Raw genomic sequence first — 18,529 nt, 5'->3', positions numbered from 1 at the left:
GCTCGATTGCGCATATGCCATGATAACATGTTAATATAGGCGAAGTCATTTAAAGTTACACAGCTGTTCTTTATGTACTGTAGCTACTGGTATAGCAAAGCCTAAGAGCTAGCATAGATTTGAGGAGATCTGTATTAGTAGTATCCTAGATATATGCTCTTAGCGCGAACGCGGTGGCGTGAGGGCACACTGGATTCGGTTGCCAGTGAGTTTATTAGAAGAATACCCGGCTACAGTACACGTCAGTTGAGCGCTGTCGCTCTGCGGCACTTGTTTATATTTTTCAGACTGGGCTTGGATCATTATTAAAAGCAAAAAAGTTGTATGATGCGAATTACCACTCTCTCGCCGTATCCATAAGACCAGTTTGCAGAGTAAGAGACACATTTTTTTCAATATAGTTAATTAATTTGCCATTAAATATATAATGCTACCCCCATTTCTATGATTATTTGTTTTTCATCATTCTTCTTTCATAATAAAATCACAATATCTGAGTTTTAAAAGAATTCATAATCTGATGTAATAAAAATGTTTAAAAAAAATAGCAAAAAACAATAGTTATTTACTTTTTGTGCAGTCCAGAAGCAGCTGTGAGGATCCATCTTTAGAATTGAGCCAAAGTCTTTCACTTGTGATTGACAATCACATACGCAACAATGGACGAAGAGGTACACATGTAATCCACTACATTGACAAATGCTCCATCAAATGGCCTTACATGTGATGGACCATAGAGGTAATCAATGCAATTTTCTTTTACTGCAGACTGGTCTCTCCGGCAGTTATTTGGTGAGACATTATCTGGTCACTGTCCGTTGGCTTCAAGAAGTGTTGTGTACACCGATACAACAGATATTGAGGTGAGCCAAGAACCAAATTACCAGTTGTATAGAGTGAGCTAAGTTATTGTTGAAATTTTAATAGCTTTTTGTGTTATGAATATATATTTTTTATACTATATACTTTATACTACTTACCACTTCATAGATATTATTAGAAAAGCATCAGAGTGTGTGAATCACTAAACTACTAAACTTTATTTTTAAAGTAATGACGGCGTGTACTTTTATATGTTATCAGGGCAGTGCTATTCTTAGCCCTCCACCAGGGGAAACGCACATCGAGATGAATCATGGTCACACTAGAACTTATGCTGTACACAATGTCAAAGATTTCACTTTAAATAATGGAAGGCTAAACATTGGTGCAAAGTATACCACAAGTCTGATACCTTACACTTCAGTGCAGCCACCAATTCTTCATGCTCAACGTTTTGCATCGGGTATAAAGAGGATTTTAGAAATGTGTTGCTTTACTATATTGTTATCCTTGAAATATTATTGCTCTGACATAATTCCAGTGTTATCTTACAAATATTTAGTCTAGATGGTAGCATTACTAAGCCAATTTAAAATTTGCATCATGGCCAAGTCACAGATCTATGATAATATACATTTATACCTACATAACTGTATTTTAAGGTTATGGGCAAGAACGTGGAGGAATTGTGTGTCTTTTACACAATGAAGATCCTCATGCCAATATTACTGTCATCTACATGGAGTCTATACCCTGGTATATACGAGTGTACTTCCATACACTGACCATAGAGAGTGAAGGTGTCAAGATTAAGCCAGGTGAAATAATGTTCAACAAATTTATACATCAAAGGTTCTTGCAGCTTGCTCTCTGTTTTTTATGTAGCATCTTTTGAAATTGATTAAAAATCTGGCATTGCTAACAAGGCTGTCATTGCTAAAGATAATGTAGGGTTTTATTAGAATATTTCAACCATAGTACCTATCGACCCAATATCGCTCACCAAAAGTGTTCTCAAAAATTAATTGGAAGAATTTTTAGAAGTTTCCTTTGGCATGTTTGGAGTGTTTTCATTTATTCTACACGTTCTGATACAGAGTACCAGCATTTTGTTGCTGGCAAGGACAGAGCAAGGCCACATCTCATGGAGTTGGTCTTCACATTACCTAGGTCATCCACCACGCGCCTCAGCATAGAGTTTGACCGTGCTTTTCTTAAGTGGACAGAGTACCCGCCGGACGCGAGTCAGGGATTTCTCATTAACTCGGCTGTGATCAGCACTGTGCTGGTCAGACCACCTAATCACATGTTTGGCTTTGCAGAGTCTTCAGAACTGAGTCACATGTGAGTAATTGACTAATTGTGTTCATTTATTTGATAGTAATGTGTGATGATTCCAATTTTTAGCTAGCCTTGACATCGTCAAGATGAGCTATTGCCAGGGGGCGTCGTCCGTCCGTCAACATTTGGCTACAGTCAACGATAACTTGAGAACCGTTTGACCCACATGTTTCAAATTGCATACTATTGTTACTCCTATGGGAGAGATGTGAACGTCCTATTTTGGAGCACGCCAGTTGACCTACTTTCGAGCCATGCTCACTTTTTAGCAAAAATTTAAATGGCCATAAGTCAGTTCAGGTTCAACGGATTTTGCTCATTTTTTGTATGTGAATGAATAGGGACTGGCCCCAAAACATATCACACAGGTTTTGATTTTTTTTTTAATTGTGAAAATTAGGTAGATTTTGGCAATTTTCCTATGCATTTCAGTGTCTGTCTACTGTCAAAGATAACTCAAGAACCGTTTGACCCACATGTTTCAAATTTCATACAGTTGTTACTCCTATGGGAGAGATCTGAACATCCTATTTTGGAGCACTCCAGTCGACCTACTTTCGAGCCACGCCGACTTTTTGGCCAAAATGAAAATGCCCATAGATCTAGATTCATTCGATTTTGTTAAATTTTGGTATGTGAATGTGTAAAGGCCGCCGCACACCAGCCGATTTTACAAACGATGAAGCGATGAAGCGATGTAGGTGTGCGGCGGCCTTAAAATTGGCTCATCGGTTCATCGGTTCAAAATCAAACATGTTTGATTTGGAACGATCACCCGATAAAAATAAAATCGTCTACAAATGAACGCGCACACCTACATCGCTTCATCGCTTCATCGCTTCATCGCTTCATCGTTTGTAAAAATCGGCTGGTGTGCGGCGGCCTTAAGGCTAGTCCTAAAACAGTTGTTACTCCTATGGGAGAGACCTATGGAGATGGGTCTTCTATCACACCCAAGGTGAGCTACAAAAACGACACTTTCATTTAGTCTGTATGTGTAATGGATACATATCACTGGCATACCTAAGGTTTGTTGCTCTTTTTAGGTTTAACAACACACGAGAGACATATTTCATGCGGCTACATACAGAGACACTGCTGGTGGCACTAGCAACTCCAGATTTCAGTATGCCGTACAACGTCATCTGCCTTGTTTGCACAGTCGTGGCCATTGCTTTTGGCTCCATTCATAACCTTACAACAAGAAGGTATTCCATATGTTTAATAGCAGTAACTCATTAACGTGCGAATAGAGTTTATGGGTTCTATCATGAACACATATATTATAATACATATGTTTATGTTTCTAGGTAAAACAGAAATGTGCTGCTGGGGATAAAAGGTGTTGAGCAAATGCAAATGCATGTAATTTGTTACCATGTCATCATTATTTCGTTTGGTACTGGGCAAACAAGCTTTAAATAATATTTGATATCAGTGGGTGTGAATGATACAATGTGAGCTATTTAATACTAATTAAACAATTAACTATTTTAGGTTCATTGTTGAAGAAGCTCACAAGAAGGGTGGCATAATAGGGAAGATAAAGAACTTTTTTAGAAGAAAATCTGTTCCTGCTGCACAGAGTGAAGGCTCAGAGATAAAGTCACACCTCAAGGACAGCTAATTCCATTTCTATTGCCCATTTTTCATTAATTACAAGCACAATAAAAAACGTCTGCTGTTAACTTTAGCAGACAACAATTTGCACGTTACATTTCAGAGTAACTACATCGTAACATAGTACTACACCGAATTTCTGAGCCATAAGTTAATTGCTCGATTGCAGTTGTGTGCTTGCTGTTCTGGGATATTTATGGTTCAAGAATGTTTATCATGTTGCGTTAGTGATCAGCTATTGCACCCACTCCCACTCTAATGAATATATGTAAATGCTTTTAACAGTGGCTTTTACCAGCATTTACTAAGCAGTAGGTTGAACTATATAAAATTGAGTCGGTGCATTTCTGTAGTCCAACATGACAATTTGATTAGCTGTACACAGAGCCTTTTTAATGCTTAGTACGTTTATGTGGTTGTTATTGCTCTGTACGAAGTCTGGCATGTCTGGGTTATCTATGAATGATTTCAATATGCAATAGTAATAAATATGCATATGGGCGTCTTTGTGCTGATTATATATATTTATGTAATTGTAAATATAACGGATTTTTTGTAATAACAAACTACCTCTTCTTAATATTTCTGCATTATTAATTTTCCCAATTATAGCGTAGCAATAGCTTGGTGTGTTGATATCTGACCTGTCATCTAACTAACTACAAAGCTCTAATAACTTGCGTTTTAGCTCGTGGTTTACATCTACTGGGAGTGTTGAAACGGATCCTGACAGCATTCCGCATTTATTGGTGCACTGCTAGATCTCTAATTGCCTCATAAGAAGCCCTATAGTTAATGTCAGTAGTGCCTAATGGTTTACATACAGCATTCTTAAGTAATTAAAACATTGTGGTATTTTTCACCTCCAATTTCTCCGGGAAGCAAGTAATAGAGGCTGGTTCATTACCACACGAAGAAAATCACTGGGTTGATTCGTGCACTGTCGGTATAATTTCAGCCAATAACAAGACAGTACCGGTACTGGTATAGTTTTATTTAGTAGCAAGATTTTATCTATTATATCTACTCTTAAAATATGGAAGAGGGCAGATAGCTGGTTGGCGCGGTGAAACATGAAACGAGGTGGAACGGGAGGAGTGTTCCATTGCCAGTGTCTCGGGTGAAAAATTGTCATTTTCCAGTTCCCAGTCAATGTCGGCTTCCCCGCGTCACGATTGACCTCTGTTCCCGAATCACGGGTTCAATCAGCAATTGAAATTGTTCAATCTTGCGTCCTGAAAATAACCGTCACTTCCCTTATGGATCGATCAAGTAGCTAGAGGTGAAAGCTAAGAGAGGGCCGGACTAAGGGGGAGAAGATTATATTAGGTAGAGAAAAGAAGAAGAGAGGAAACGGCTGAGCTATAGGACAAGGGCAGCTCTGCCGGTGTAGACCCTCGGGAGAGAAGATGAACACACGGGTAGAGGTGGGGGACAAGGGTGGAGCAGGTGAGCCTAAACGTTGGGGAGGCATAACAAGACAACTGGTGATGCGAGGTGAGAAAATTGGTAGTCTGACACACGATTCTGGAGCATGCAGGTAAGTTGGGTGGAGTTGCATGCATGGAGGTTTATAAGGTGATAGATAACGCGGTAAGACGTACACGCAACATTATATACATGCGTGAAATATACAGCAATGTATACACGGCACAGCAACGTGTAAACCATGTATATAGAATAGAAGATTAATCTGTATTATAAATTATAGAATCTATATACAAATTATACAAATTATAGAATTAATCAATACAATCTATATTCTATATCAGTGGTAAAACCCATCGGCGTTTACGTGCGTAAAATGATGTTCATGCGATTATTTAGCGTTGCGTGTGTGAGCGACGTCTATATTTACTTCCAGAAGTGCATATCAGGCAAAATACAAAATATGTTACAATATAGCCTGTGTGCCATGCTGCTGGGTGGATATACGAACGCAAAAGCTATCTACTGACGTTTATTTCCGGCAGATGGTGCTTGACATTCAAAATGGCGGCTCTCGATGACAACAAAGATATTTCAGGAAAAATGCGAAAAAGACGGTTTTCTAAGCCCTCGAGTGCAAGCTCAAGGTGTGATAGTTAAACATGAAGTCTCCATCTACCTATTACAATAATTCTATATCGCGAAAGGCGGTTAATGTATTATAAAATGCCTATTTTATTTACTCTGCTAGTGCCAGGTTTTAAGCCTACGCTTACGGACTTGTGCTCAGTCCTAGTTTGGGACCTCTGTAGACTGTATATATAGTTCGCATATATGCTAAACTAGGAATTGACACGGACTTGTTAGTACATGATACACTACAGTCTACAGTAATTCACTACTAGTTGTACTTTACCGTACGTCTGTAGACTGTAGTACAACATTTTGAATTTTAACAAGATCTGACTTTTTTAAGAATAGATCACAAATTGTCTGTGTTAACGGCAGCATGTCAGATGTGGTTGCTGTCACATCTGGTATACCACCAAGGTTCTGTTCTTATCCTTTAAATGATTTGTTGGCCGAAACTGACTCTTCTACTTCTATTCGGCTTTTTGCTGACGACGCAGTTCTGTACCACACCATCTACAAAAAGGGTGGTCAGTTAATCCTCCAGACTGTTCTTACTCGTGCTGAGAAGTGGTCAGCAACGTGGGGTATGTCGTTAAAGGCTGAAAAATTTAAAATTCTTTGAATTGCCCACTCCAAATCACTCTTGACTTTTACTTGCTCGGTGCACCACAAATATCTATCTCTTACCCCTACTTACAAATATTTGGGTGTCATTATTAGTAGCGATCTTCGCTGGAATGCCCACATTGATTATATTTGTAAGAAAGCGTCGGCTCAAGGATAGAGAGCATGTTTAGTAATAAACATCATCCTATCCTATCACCATCCTGGACATCATCTCTATCCTTGAACCAAAGCGTCTCGGTCCTTTGGTATGTTACGGCGCAACCTTAGCTTTGCCGATTCTAAAACTCGTTCTCTGGCTTTTAAAACTATGGTTCTCACCATATTAGAATATGCTTCACCAGGCTAGCTGGTTCACCTATACACCTAAGAACTGTTTAAAATTGGATGCCATTCAGCATAAAGCTGCGAGATAGGTTTCCAAAGTATATCATGATATTGCTGATGTTGTTTTGGCGCAAATTGATTGGTCTCCTTTTTGTGTCCCTGTTCTCCATGCTAAACTTATATCCTTCCATAAAATTTATCATGGTCAGTTGAAGATTGGCATTCCCTTTTGTTTGATGAAGGCTGTTCATTGCACTCAATCATCTGAGCGTGATCAGTGCTTTTGACATGTGCCATCTTCTAAGGAACCTTTTAAGTTTAGCTTCTTTGTTTCTGTCATTCCGTATTGCAAATTCCCACCCGTCCTTGTCATCATACTAAACTCCTCTTATATTATCCATGTTATCTAGACTGATCTGAACTTTTTTTAGACCTGAAGAGTGTGCACATCCTACAGTCATGAAGGACATGTGTGCTGAGTGTGGTGCGGATCTGAGAGAGTAAGCACTTATGAGAAACTATTTTTATGTTATACCCACTAGATACGTGCACGGCCATAGCATCAGAAAGTACGGCCTAAATCAGTGCCAGTAGTAATTATAAGTACTATTTATAAGTAATTATTTAGTAGTAAATGTATAATCCTTTAGAATGGGTATAGCAAAATTTTTTAATCTGTTAGTATGTCATTTGATTAGTCAATATTCGACTCAATAATAAAGAAATCATATTCTGCTTCTTTATGTCAACAGAAATAGCTTCATTTGTGTTCTTTCATTTACAAATTATTACTTGATGTGTCGGTGTGTTTTTTTAGAAAATATGGATTGGCCGGAGATCGGGCAGCCCCAACTGTGGCTTCAGTTGCTATGGTACATAGCATCCCAGAGTTGATGGTCAGCGAAGAAGTACGTGTTTGTTTGCTGCAAGTTATTTGTTTTCTTGTGTATGGTACGGGAATGCGTTAAGTTAGGTAATGTAAATAGGTAGCAAAATATTTACAAAGTATTAAAGATTAGAGTTAATGTTTTGTTGTATGTGTATAAGGTGGGTCGCCATCTAAATGGCTAGACCCCATATTCATGCCCTTCTTCTGTTCACTGATCAAATTGCATTACTGTCTAATGATGAAAGATCTCTTCTTCTTGGGGTCTTTAATCATTTTCAGTTCAATTCAATGAGTGAAATTTAATCTTCTGTTTCTAAAAGAAGATAAATGTTAAATACAGTAAAACTCGCTTAAGTCGACATGGAAGTCAAAGTCCCGATTCGCTTTCATAGTAAATCCATTGGAATAGCCCCGCCTAAGTCGACATTTATAAGTCGTCCTTATACATGTACAAGTCGACGCCCTCAAACAGGTCCCATGTAATACAAACAACAGTAATTTCCTATCTGTAAGTCGACATCAGAAATGCCGATTGCGCAGTGTACGGTCTAGGGAATACACGAACTGGCTGTCGCAGACGGATTGTTTGAATCGCTTTGTTCGCTTGGACGCATTGCATTTTTTTCCAGCTTGCAGCTCGCACACCCCCAGATTCCCCACTGTATACAGTGTATTATATAGTGTATATAGTGTATGCAGCCCAATGCAGGGTGCGAAATTAACGCGAATCTGGATCGAGTCAAATACTCCCTGATTTACTGTCGGACTCCCTGATTTGATATATGCAGGAGTCCGTGTGACTCCCTGAAAATTAATTCTGCTATACAGTACTAACTAGTTCGTTCCAGAGCACGGCCTCGCGGAATTACCATATATTTTTCAGCAAGTGTTCCAAGAAAAGTTGGCAGACATGCACTGCAAATGTCCTGCTACGCAAGGCAGCTAATACAGTGTATACGCACATTACATACATTGTATAAGTCAACACAAATATGCTGGTCCCAAAAGTGTCGACTTATGCAAGTTTTACTGTATAAACATTTCTAGATATTATTGTAACATTTTCATGCCTATGGATCAGAGTCAGCAACTCTCTTGGTGAAGATAAATTTATCAGAAGACTCGTGCCTATTTTTTTATCTAGGATATTGAGGATTTATTTCCATGCATTTTAATTGTCATAATGAACTAGCTTGCTTTCAGGAAGCACAGAACCTTGGGCATGAGGATGAGGCACGTCTACTAAGAACACGCAAGCTCGCTCTTGTGGTGGATCTTGACCAGACAGTCATTCACACAACCAATGAGGATGTACCACCTAACATGAAAGTATGTGTATATCTTTTGCATGCATATAACAACGCTCGTTGTAATGGGGCTGAAACTATACCAGTGTGTCGCTTGTCCCATAATGGTTTCAGTTCTAGGTCCAATCATGCAGATTTTTCTCTAAAGTCATCCATTATGTCAACAACGTTATTATATGCACTATAATTTCTTTCACGATTTAGCAGAATCGTCGTACAGTCCTGGGAAATTTTGTTGGCATGTTTGGTTCCGTCCCAATGCTTATTGTTGCGACAGTGAGTCAAAGTAAAATGCAGCATGCGATGTAACGTTTGCTTCTTTTTTTGACCTGTTTACGTGGTCTCGATGTTAGAAAACTAATCTAGTGCCACGCTTGCACTGCAGGACGTTCATCACTTCCAGTTATGGAACCAGGGCACGTGGTACCACACGCGCGTGAGGCCAGGTGCTGTGGAGTTTCTGCAGAGAATCAGTAAGCTGTACGAGCTGCACATCTGCACGTTTGGAGCGCGGTTATACGCTCACACGGTCGCGCGCATTCTGGACCCTGAGGACAAGCTGTTTCACCACCGAATACTCTCGCGAGACGAGTGCTTTGATCCCTGTTCTAAAACAGCTAGCATCAGGTTGGTATTGTAACTAAATAGTGCAGGTGATCAGACATGGGCTTATATTGGTCGTATTTCATGTGTGTGCTTGCGTTGCATCCATTTGTCTCTTTGTCTGTCTGTCAGTCAGTCTGTCGGTCGGTCTGTCTGTCTGTCTGTCTGTCTGTCTGTCTGTCTGCTTGCCTGCCTGCCTGCCTGCCTGCCTGCCTGCCTGCCTGTCCATCTGTGCGTCAATTTGCTTATGGGTGTGTTGGCAAGTTTATTGTGTGGTCTCAGTATTTAAAACGTGATGAATGATCATGTTCGTAAAGAGCAAGCGCAAAATTCATGCATCTAAAAGCTAACGTATAAGTCACAAAACTGCAGGTTTATATTTGCTTGTATTTTTGCAGGGGTGTGTTTCCGTGTGGTGATGCGATGGTGTGCATCATAGATGATAGGGAGGATGTGTGGGGATATGCTCCCAACCTGATTCATGTAAAGCCATACCACTTCTTCAAAGGGACAGGTAGATAGCCTCTCAGAACTTTGCAGTGGTACAATATAACTGGCTATTTGTTGGAAACATTATAGCTCTGCGATAATGATTAGTACTATTATAACACATTGAATTGGTTGTGGATCCAGACTAACATTACATCTAAAATGTTTTTATTCGTGTTACTAAAATTTACTGCAGTTCGATTCATCAATTCTTTGGAGTGCTGTTTAATAAAGGATCGATACATTTCATACCTATATACATACACAGTATACTAAAGCCCAACACGCATCAGTACGATAGGACTATCCACCGGTCTGCATAATTTTTCACAGAATTTAATTCGTGAAACGTTCTGTATTTCCTTTTGTATTTCAGGCGACATAAACTGGCTTCCCTTCCTACAACAGAGGTTTGATAATGGGGAGGTGAAGCAGGCTGAGCAGGAGCAGGAGGAGGGGCAGGAGGTTCCCTGTGAGAATGCACAGGGTATCGTGGAGGAAAATGGAGCGGGAAACGTGGCCGCTGTCGACCTTGCAGCAGCGTCGGAAAACCCTCCTCAGGATAGCGCATCGATAACGACGGCGAAGAGCACGTCCGAAGCACCGACCAAACAGCCAGCAGCGGAAGACAGTGCTGTGAAGAATGGTTCGGCAGAAGTTACACCCGCAGATGAGATGCAGGAGGAGGTTCACGAGCGCGAGGAGGAAGGAGAACATGGCACTGCTGACGACGCAAACTTCGCATCAACTACAGAGGATAAAGAATGTGCAAGCAAAGTGGAACCTAGCGAAGGAGCTAATGAGGATGCTCCAGTGAACGAGCATAAGATGGAGTCCGGTGTTGAAACACCACTGAAACCCAGTGAAAAGAAGGAAATTAGCGACAGTGTGGCTGCTGTGGGAGAAGAGTGTTCTGAAACAAGTGAAAATGTAATAGAGGAACGTAAAGTCACTGAAGCCAAAAATGAGGATTGTGTGAGATTGGAGACAGGAACTGAAAATGGAAATACCGTTGATATTGAATTGTGTCAATCAAGTAAAATTTCTGAAAAGGAAATCGATGATAACCTTTGTGTCCAGCAACCGACGGCAGAGACTGAAAAGGAAAAACTTGAAAAGAAGAAAGAAGACGAGAAAGATTTATCGGCGTCTGAAGATGCTCCCCCTGTGAAATGCATAATAGAATCTCCTGAGAAAAGCGGAACTGGTGAGATCATTATACCGGAAGACTCTGACGATTACTTGTTTTACTTGGAAGATATTCTAGGAACTCTCCACAAAGCTTTCTACGATATGTATGATCAGCTGATAAAGGAAGGCAAAAAAGAACATGCACCGAAAGTGATCCCAGATATGAAAAACATCGTGCCGTACGTGAAACGAAAGACACTGAAGGACTGTTCGATCGTCTTCAGTGGTCTAATACCAACTAACTTGGCTCCAGAGAGGAGCCGTGCGTACAACGTAGCCAGGGCACTCGGCGCCAACATACAAACCGACGTTACACCAAAGGGGAAGGAAGCCCCGGAGAAGGGAGGAGCGATGACTCACGTCGTCGCCGCGCAGTTGGGAACGAGGAAGGTGACGGTGGCGCAGAAGTGCAAGGGAGTCCACGTCGTGAACGTCGACTGGCTGTGGTCGTGCAACGAGCGCTGGGAGAAAGTCGACGAGCGGCTGTTCCCATTGAACAGCGGGAAGAAGAGCCAGCCGGGCCGCGGCAGTCCGCTGCTCACGAGGAAACCCGAGGGTTCCGGCGGCGGCGAGGCAAAGACCGGCAGCAAGCAGGCACCGCCGGCCGCATCACACTTCGACTACAACCCGCTGCTGACGCTCTCGTCGGAGGACCTCGCGCAGATGGACAAGGAGGTGAGCGACGCGACCGACGAGGAGGCCGAGGAGGGAGAGCTGAGCGACGACGACGACGATGACGACGACGGGGTCGCGCGGGTCGCGGACGTGCTGCGGGACGACCTTGACGCGTCCTCCTCAAGCGAGGAGAGCCTGACCGCCGAGTATCCTCGCGGCTGGAAGCGCAAGCGCGACGACGACGACGACGACGACTCGGCCGGCGACTACGGAGACGTGCTCCAGATGACGCAGGGGGAGGATGACACGAACGATGGGCAGTACGACGGAGGCAGCAAGCGGCTGAGACAGGAGGAGTCCGAGAGCGGGGAGGAAGGCGAGGTCGAATCGATCGGGTCCGTCGACGAGGAAATGGCTGCGGCCGTGGAGAAGGAGTTTCTGTCGTAAGCGACAGGAGTTTCTTCGTCGGCTGCGATGCTGTCGGCGGCGGAGTAGACGTCGGCCATAACGGCGATTGTACAGCGTAGCAGTTTACTCCGTGTTTGCCTTAAAGTTATGTACAGTTGATTGCTGTTTGAGAGAGCAGGAGTTTAGTAGAATTTAACGTTTTGTGAAAGAGTGTAAATGATTTATTGTCATGTGTCAACTGGCATATATCTCCATGAGGAGTGGACATCGATTATGTAGTATTTGGATTTATTGCTGCACATGGAAAGGTAATAGTACTTGCATAGTACAGCTTGATATGTGCTAGGATTATAATAAGTATAGTGGTACGTAGGTGACATGCCCAGAACGGGCTGTTATGCTCACCTCTAATTTGTTAACTATTTGTTTGTACAGTATCAGAACACTAGTGATTTGGTTAAACTATGTCATTTCAGTGATGACATTAATATGTAGTATTTAATTCATTTATGGGAGCCGTATTGTAATAATTGTGGAGAGAAATAGCAAGTAGTATTTTTATAATAAACCTGTTTCATTATTCCGTATTATGAAATGCTGTAAATTTTTCCATTTTCTAGATTTCAAGTTGTATTCTGTTTGCCGATAATTATGTCAATATAGATATTATCAGGAGTTAATAAAAGGCAGTCTTTTAAAGAAATTTGTCTTTTATTAACTCCTGATATTATTATGTGATGCCGACATTCCCTACAGTACAAACACGTTCTTTTCTTAACTTGAGAAAAAAACTTATTTCTTTATTTCAAATTCTATATAACGTCTAGCCGCATATGAAGCTAGCATTATACTGTTGGTCTGCTAAGCGTTATATCTTTTTGATAAATGCAATCTGCATATCGAAAGTGTTATTATATTAATAAAAAAGCAGGCCTTTATATTGACATTTGGTCTTCTATGCCTTTTTCTCAGATTCATATCAGTTCAAATAAAAATACTTGAGTTGAGCCTTTTCCGTTGTAAACATTGTCAAATTTGTTCTAGACGTTAGGGGTGGAACTTGGATTAGAACAGTTTCCTGCACAACTTGTGAACCTCCAAGCAACTTCTTACACGAACTGAAATGGAGTTTTTTCGGTTGTTTACGCACAACTATTGTGTGAAGCTGGGACACGTACGAATAGTTGCACGGCTACGATCCCACCTATTCCCAGAAGTAGGTATATATATCTACCTGCGTCAATAGGTGATTATTCACTGTCAGCTTGTAAAAATACGCGAGGTTTTTGTAATAAATGGCTGTGTATGAGACGCCCATTGTTTTCCATGCCGCAGGGTACTGTCTATCCAGGCCTCGAATGCGGGGACACGGTTATATGGAATGTTACCGGTTTGGCTCACGTCTATTGGGCGTGAACCTCGGAGACCAACAGTCTGAACTCAACATATATACTAAAGCCAAAATTGATCTCCCAGAATATGCAGTCGAGCCTTTTATTAAATATAACCAATATATACGAGTATATGTGAGCATACCCAGATTCACATACATCGCTCATATGCAAGGGGCGGGTTCTGTTATTTGGGCAGAAAGGGTCGTTGTCGTATCAGGTACTACATATATGTACCCGAGGTACATATTATGTATACATAAATGTACACATTTAATAGGGTTACTTAGGGTTATTATTATTAATGCATTATGTATCAAATGTGTACATTTATGTATACATATATATCAGGAGCTAATAATGACAATTTGTCATTATTAGCTCCTGATATATATATATGTACCTAGGGTACATATATGTAGTACCCTATACGACAACTACCCATTCAGCGTTATTTGGGCGCATTTCAACCAAATAGGCCCTATATTTCTTTTCGCAAATTGAGGGCATGCGCGAACACAGATTTACACTATTTTACAGTATAGCGCAATTCGGGAAGATTAGGCGCCTTATAATTGTTAAAGTCAGAGAGTGCGATGAGCAATTTTGATACCAAATTCTTCATAAGTAGGCCTATGTGTTTTGTACATTTTAATGAATAATGTCAACCAACTAATATTTAGTAAGGCAGATACTGAGCATGCGCGAATACAGATATATTCACGATACTTCAAAAATTCGCCTGAGAACGTTTAGAGTTGAGAAACCTCAGCTAGTCTGTATAGATCTTTGTACAATTCGTTTCAGGTGCTGAATCATAAATGTATTCGCAGACTAACCTACAATATCTAGACAACGAGATATTGTTAGGCTGTTGTCCTGCACGTTTTTCAGCTTCGTTGTGTAGATTCGGTTGTAGAAATTTAAGTAAAAACAGCATTTAATATCATTGAATTAAAATAATAATATATTATTGAAAATGAATTAATGAAATTTCTAAGAGAATTGATTATATGGAGCCGTTGAGCGGCGAAGGTCCCTGATTAGCTTGTTTTACATTTAAAATTAGTATGTGGTTGACAAAATATATGTTATGTCACGAACTTTTTGTGTTGACTATTACGTGCTTTAATTCGCAATATCTTACATTCGTTGTAAACGTAACCGAGATGAATATCAATAACTTCTTTGACATAGCATATATATGTAAAGCGTACGTTTTGCCTTGTTGACACATTTTTATTGAGGAAAATTGTATTGGATACATCAACCGAAAAATACAAATGGCACATATAAACAGACGACATTCAATGCACGATCATCATAGATGAAAATCGAGCGTACATGATATTAAAATAACCGTCACCCCTTTGTCATTATCAGTGACAGGGCACCACTTCAATTAATGACCAGAAACTATTCTGATTTTAATACTGCGCATCTACGCGCGTGTATATCACAACTGACGACTAATAATTTAGAGTTGACTAATCGTATAATGTCTATACTCACTAGTTTTTTGTGTTTTTTTTCGTATCAAAAACAAACGTTTGAATCTGCGTATAAGTGGTTAACTGCAACAGTATAATTTGTGCTTACTACATAGATATTTTACACCCGGGCTATGTTTTTGTAGCACGTTGATTCACTGCTGTGTTTACCCGTTGCTCGTGTTACTCGGTCTCCTCTTCTACTACTGCTTGCGTAACGTATGTAACAACGATACCTTATTTTGGTAATATCGTTGGATTGAATCTATGAAAAATTACCATGACGTAACCATGTCGTTATTCTTCGTGTATAAGCAGGTTCAGTTTGTCACATTTTAATGTTTTGTTTTTGTGCGAAATAATATCCTTTTAATCATACATTTTTCTATATCTCTTATATACCAACTACCTAAGTATAAATATTGCAACGTAAGTTGACATAACTTAATATAATATATTATTATCGAGCATAGTAATTATTGTAGCTCATAATAAGATTATAGTTAGAATGCGATCTTCAAATCTGCATGAAATACGAGAGTACATTATATGAAACACATGTAGTATGCCATACGCGGTTACCCCATTTCTTTTATGCAACATATCGTTTGGCTCCCACCTCCCTTGCCAAGGATGTGATGCTGCAGGTTTCTGAATAGTCTTTGTTAAGATTGTAGTTGTTCCCGGTAGCCATGCACCTGACCTCGCTAGCATCTACCTTTTGGCCAACCGCCTGAACAAAGATGTCAACGCCTGCAAGAAAGTAAATAAGGCATTCCTATATACGTGTATCAAAACTAAAATGTAGCCGGGTGTGCAATCGTCTACGGTAAAGGGGTTTTATACAGAGACGAACTTATCGAGTGGACCAAATATACAATTGGAACAGTTGTATCAGGTTACACGATATACCTAACACCCGAAAGGTTAAGAGGATCTGATAAGATCATACTGGTTTCATTTAGGTGACTAGCTAATTACCATATGTCTTATAATATACATTTTTGACCTGGCTAAAACTTTGCTAATATAATTAATGATTCTAGTCTACTTCATATAGCTTAGAATAAAGTCGATTGACTGGTTAACGTATGCTGTTGACTTACCGCTAGATCGCAATTGACGGGCCGCTCTGCAGGTGAACGAGGATGATGGACAGTTAGATTTTCCGTCCGTTATTACGACGATGGCCTTAGTGGAGTGGGGACGAGACTCTCCATATTCGAAGAATATTTTGTATGCTTCCTCTAAGGCGTAGTTTGTGCACGTAGCACAACCGTCTAAGCTGACCCAGGGTGCGCGGCGGTTGTACGGGTTCTGTCTTAGTGAGCAATAGTTAGCAGAGCTAGCTGAAAACACGCGATAAAATATATAGTTAGTAATCCATAGTAATGCAATCCCGTTTAAAAATCATGATTACTTGATTCAGCCACATCATTTCGCCGTCTTAGTTACTGCGAACATATGAGTATATGAAATATTCCTTAATATGATATAGTCAATTACTTACTCCTATAGTATTTAAGGTTGTCGATGGCGTCGAGGACCTGTGATAGCGAATAGTACGTCTTGAAATAGAGCGGTGAATCGAGAGTTGGGAATCGAGCAAAGCTTAGCATCGCCACTCGCGCTCGTATGCGGCTGTCGTCTTGGAAAAGATGCGCCCATTCCTGAAACACAAATTATATTATAGCAATAATAACGTTTAAACGCTTGAAGCATCACATTTCTGCACTGCGTACTTTGTAATCTATTTTTAATATTTAATCGAGAGTGTTATTGAGTTTCATATTTGTTAATATTGTAATTGTAAACTGGTTGTGTAGCATGCTACTGCATAATAAATGTAATAGATAACGAGGTTAGCAATGACATTGTACGTAACGGAGATATCAGTCATTTGATTACATTTAAAGCTTACCCGCATGACACATTTAGCTTGTTCAAATCCCTGCGGTGTGACACTGTAACTGCGATCCGTCATCAGGAGAATGTCAACGTCTTCATTAGCATCCGGATTCGCATCGATGGAAAATAGATCCGTATCAGGGGGAGCTACCTTGTCCTTGAATGCTACTATTCTCCTCACGCTCTCGTCAATTGAGAAGAAGTCCGTACCTGCGAATCATAGATACAACTCGGTTTGAAGGAATTTTACATTTTTTGCCAAATTAAAATAATGAGAAGAACGCGCTAAGAAGCTCAGTACGTAACATGATGAAACATGATGACAAAGAACGATACGCGAATAATGCATGTGATGGTATATGAATGTAATGTACACTCACCTGGGTCAACAGAACCTCCAGTAACTGGGGGAAGGTTGGTAACTGGGGGAAGGTTGGTAACTGGGGGAAGGTCGGTAACTGGGGGAAGGTTGGTAACTGGGGGAAAGTTTGTGAAGGGCGGAGGTCGGTTTACTGGTGGAGCGGGATTTGAATCCGGATCTGATAAAAAATAAAAACATATATATAATAAATGTTTGCACAGGCTCATTAACGCTTTTCACACTTCGGTCTATAGTAACAGAAAATAGTCTTTAGACGCCGCACACGGCTGACGTTTTGCAAAAATAATAATTTCCTGAAATAATGCGATTGCACATTCGATAGAAAACCGGCGTTATTTATACGATGAAGTTTGTTTTATGTCAATGTGAACGTTTACCGGTAAGATTTAGTTAATAATAATTACCTATAATATAAATATAAATATTATTATATACGTACTACTCTGAACGCGATCGAAGAATCCGACAGCGCTAGCCTGAAGGGCAACGCCTAAAAGCACAACTACAGACAAAGTCTTCATGATTCTGAAATCAATTCAAAATAGGTACAGGTAAGTATAAATATATATAGGAACATATAATTTCAAATATAGTATATTAACAGCAAGAACTACTAATAATGGAGAGGTATGGATAAGTGAAGAACAAAATTACAGAACACTAAACCCTTCCAATATTACGAACTATATGTACGTCATATGCCTTGCATCATCTATATCTATAGCTCGATATAATTATATTCTATATATATAGAATTCGTGAATATAGTTAGAAATGGTGCTCGTGTGTGTGTGTGTGTGTGTGGGGGTGTGTGTGTGTGTGTGTGTGTGTGTGTGTGTGTGTGTGTGTGTGTGTGTGTGTGTGTGTGTGTGTGTAAGACTATAACCAATATAACAATTAACATATATAAAGCTAAAAGTCGGTCTTACCAGAAACTTGTACTTGCGGGTAAAGTCTTTCTTGACGACGATCTCGTTTTCGTTTGTTGATTGCTGTTGGTGTGACGGCACCTGCGTATATTTATATACACGACCCGTATACGTCACGGCTACCTGTTACGG

The 18,529-nt window shown here is 40.2% G+C and overlaps 3 protein-coding genes across 3 annotated transcripts in view; 2 read left to right on the top strand and 1 right to left on the bottom strand.

Moving 5' to 3' along the window:
* Window positions 1-4,349, top strand: part of LOC106808934 (GPI transamidase component PIG-T-like) — a 13,832-nt gene extending 9,483 nt beyond the window's left edge. The window contains exons 4-11 of the mRNA XM_014811860.1: window positions 288-374; window positions 581-671; window positions 769-863; window positions 1,084-1,285; window positions 1,485-1,640; window positions 1,920-2,166; window positions 3,210-3,371; window positions 3,661-4,349. Of these exons, the coding sequence (XP_014667346.1) occupies window positions 288-374; window positions 581-671; window positions 769-863; window positions 1,084-1,285; window positions 1,485-1,640; window positions 1,920-2,166; window positions 3,210-3,371; window positions 3,661-3,790 (1,170 nt within the window). The 3' untranslated portion in view covers window positions 3,791-4,349. The remainder of the gene's footprint in view (window positions 1-287; window positions 375-580; window positions 672-768; window positions 864-1,083; window positions 1,286-1,484; window positions 1,641-1,919; window positions 2,167-3,209; window positions 3,372-3,660) is intronic.
* Window positions 4,350-5,078: 729 nt separating this feature from the next.
* On the top strand, window positions 5,079-13,241 carry LOC106808840 (RNA polymerase II subunit A C-terminal domain phosphatase-like). The gene is made up of 8 exons (XM_014811726.1): window positions 5,079-5,323; window positions 5,757-5,858; window positions 7,227-7,295; window positions 7,613-7,703; window positions 8,888-9,013; window positions 9,377-9,618; window positions 9,993-10,108; window positions 10,460-13,241. Exons 1-8 carry the CDS (start codon window positions 5,193-5,195, stop codon window positions 12,334-12,336), a joined length of 2,754 nt encoding a protein of 917 aa, XP_014667212.1. The 5' UTR covers window positions 5,079-5,192; the 3' UTR covers window positions 12,337-13,241.
* A 1,648-nt stretch (window positions 13,242-14,889) lies between these two features.
* LOC106808249 lies at window positions 14,890-18,481 on the bottom strand. The gene is made up of 7 exons (XM_014810883.1): window positions 18,398-18,481; window positions 17,908-17,993; window positions 17,467-17,625; window positions 17,100-17,296; window positions 16,689-16,848; window positions 16,285-16,527; window positions 14,890-15,931 (listed from the first exon to the last, which is right to left on the bottom strand). Exons 2-7 carry the CDS (start codon window positions 17,987-17,989, stop codon window positions 15,771-15,773), a joined length of 1,002 nt encoding a protein of 333 aa, XP_014666369.1. The 5' UTR covers window positions 17,990-17,993; window positions 18,398-18,481; the 3' UTR covers window positions 14,890-15,770.
* Window positions 18,482-18,529: the final 48 nt, after the last annotated feature.

This window comes from Priapulus caudatus, unplaced genomic scaffold (genome assembly GCF_000485595.1).
Source record: "Priapulus caudatus unplaced genomic scaffold, Priapulus_caudatus-5.0.1 Scaffold13, whole genome shotgun sequence".
NCBI classification, from domain to species: Eukaryota; Metazoa; Priapulida; class Priapulimorpha; order Priapulimorphida; family Priapulidae; genus Priapulus; species Priapulus caudatus.
The sequence above is the reverse complement of the archived record's forward strand: the minus strand, read 5'-3'. Positions and strand labels throughout refer to the sequence as shown.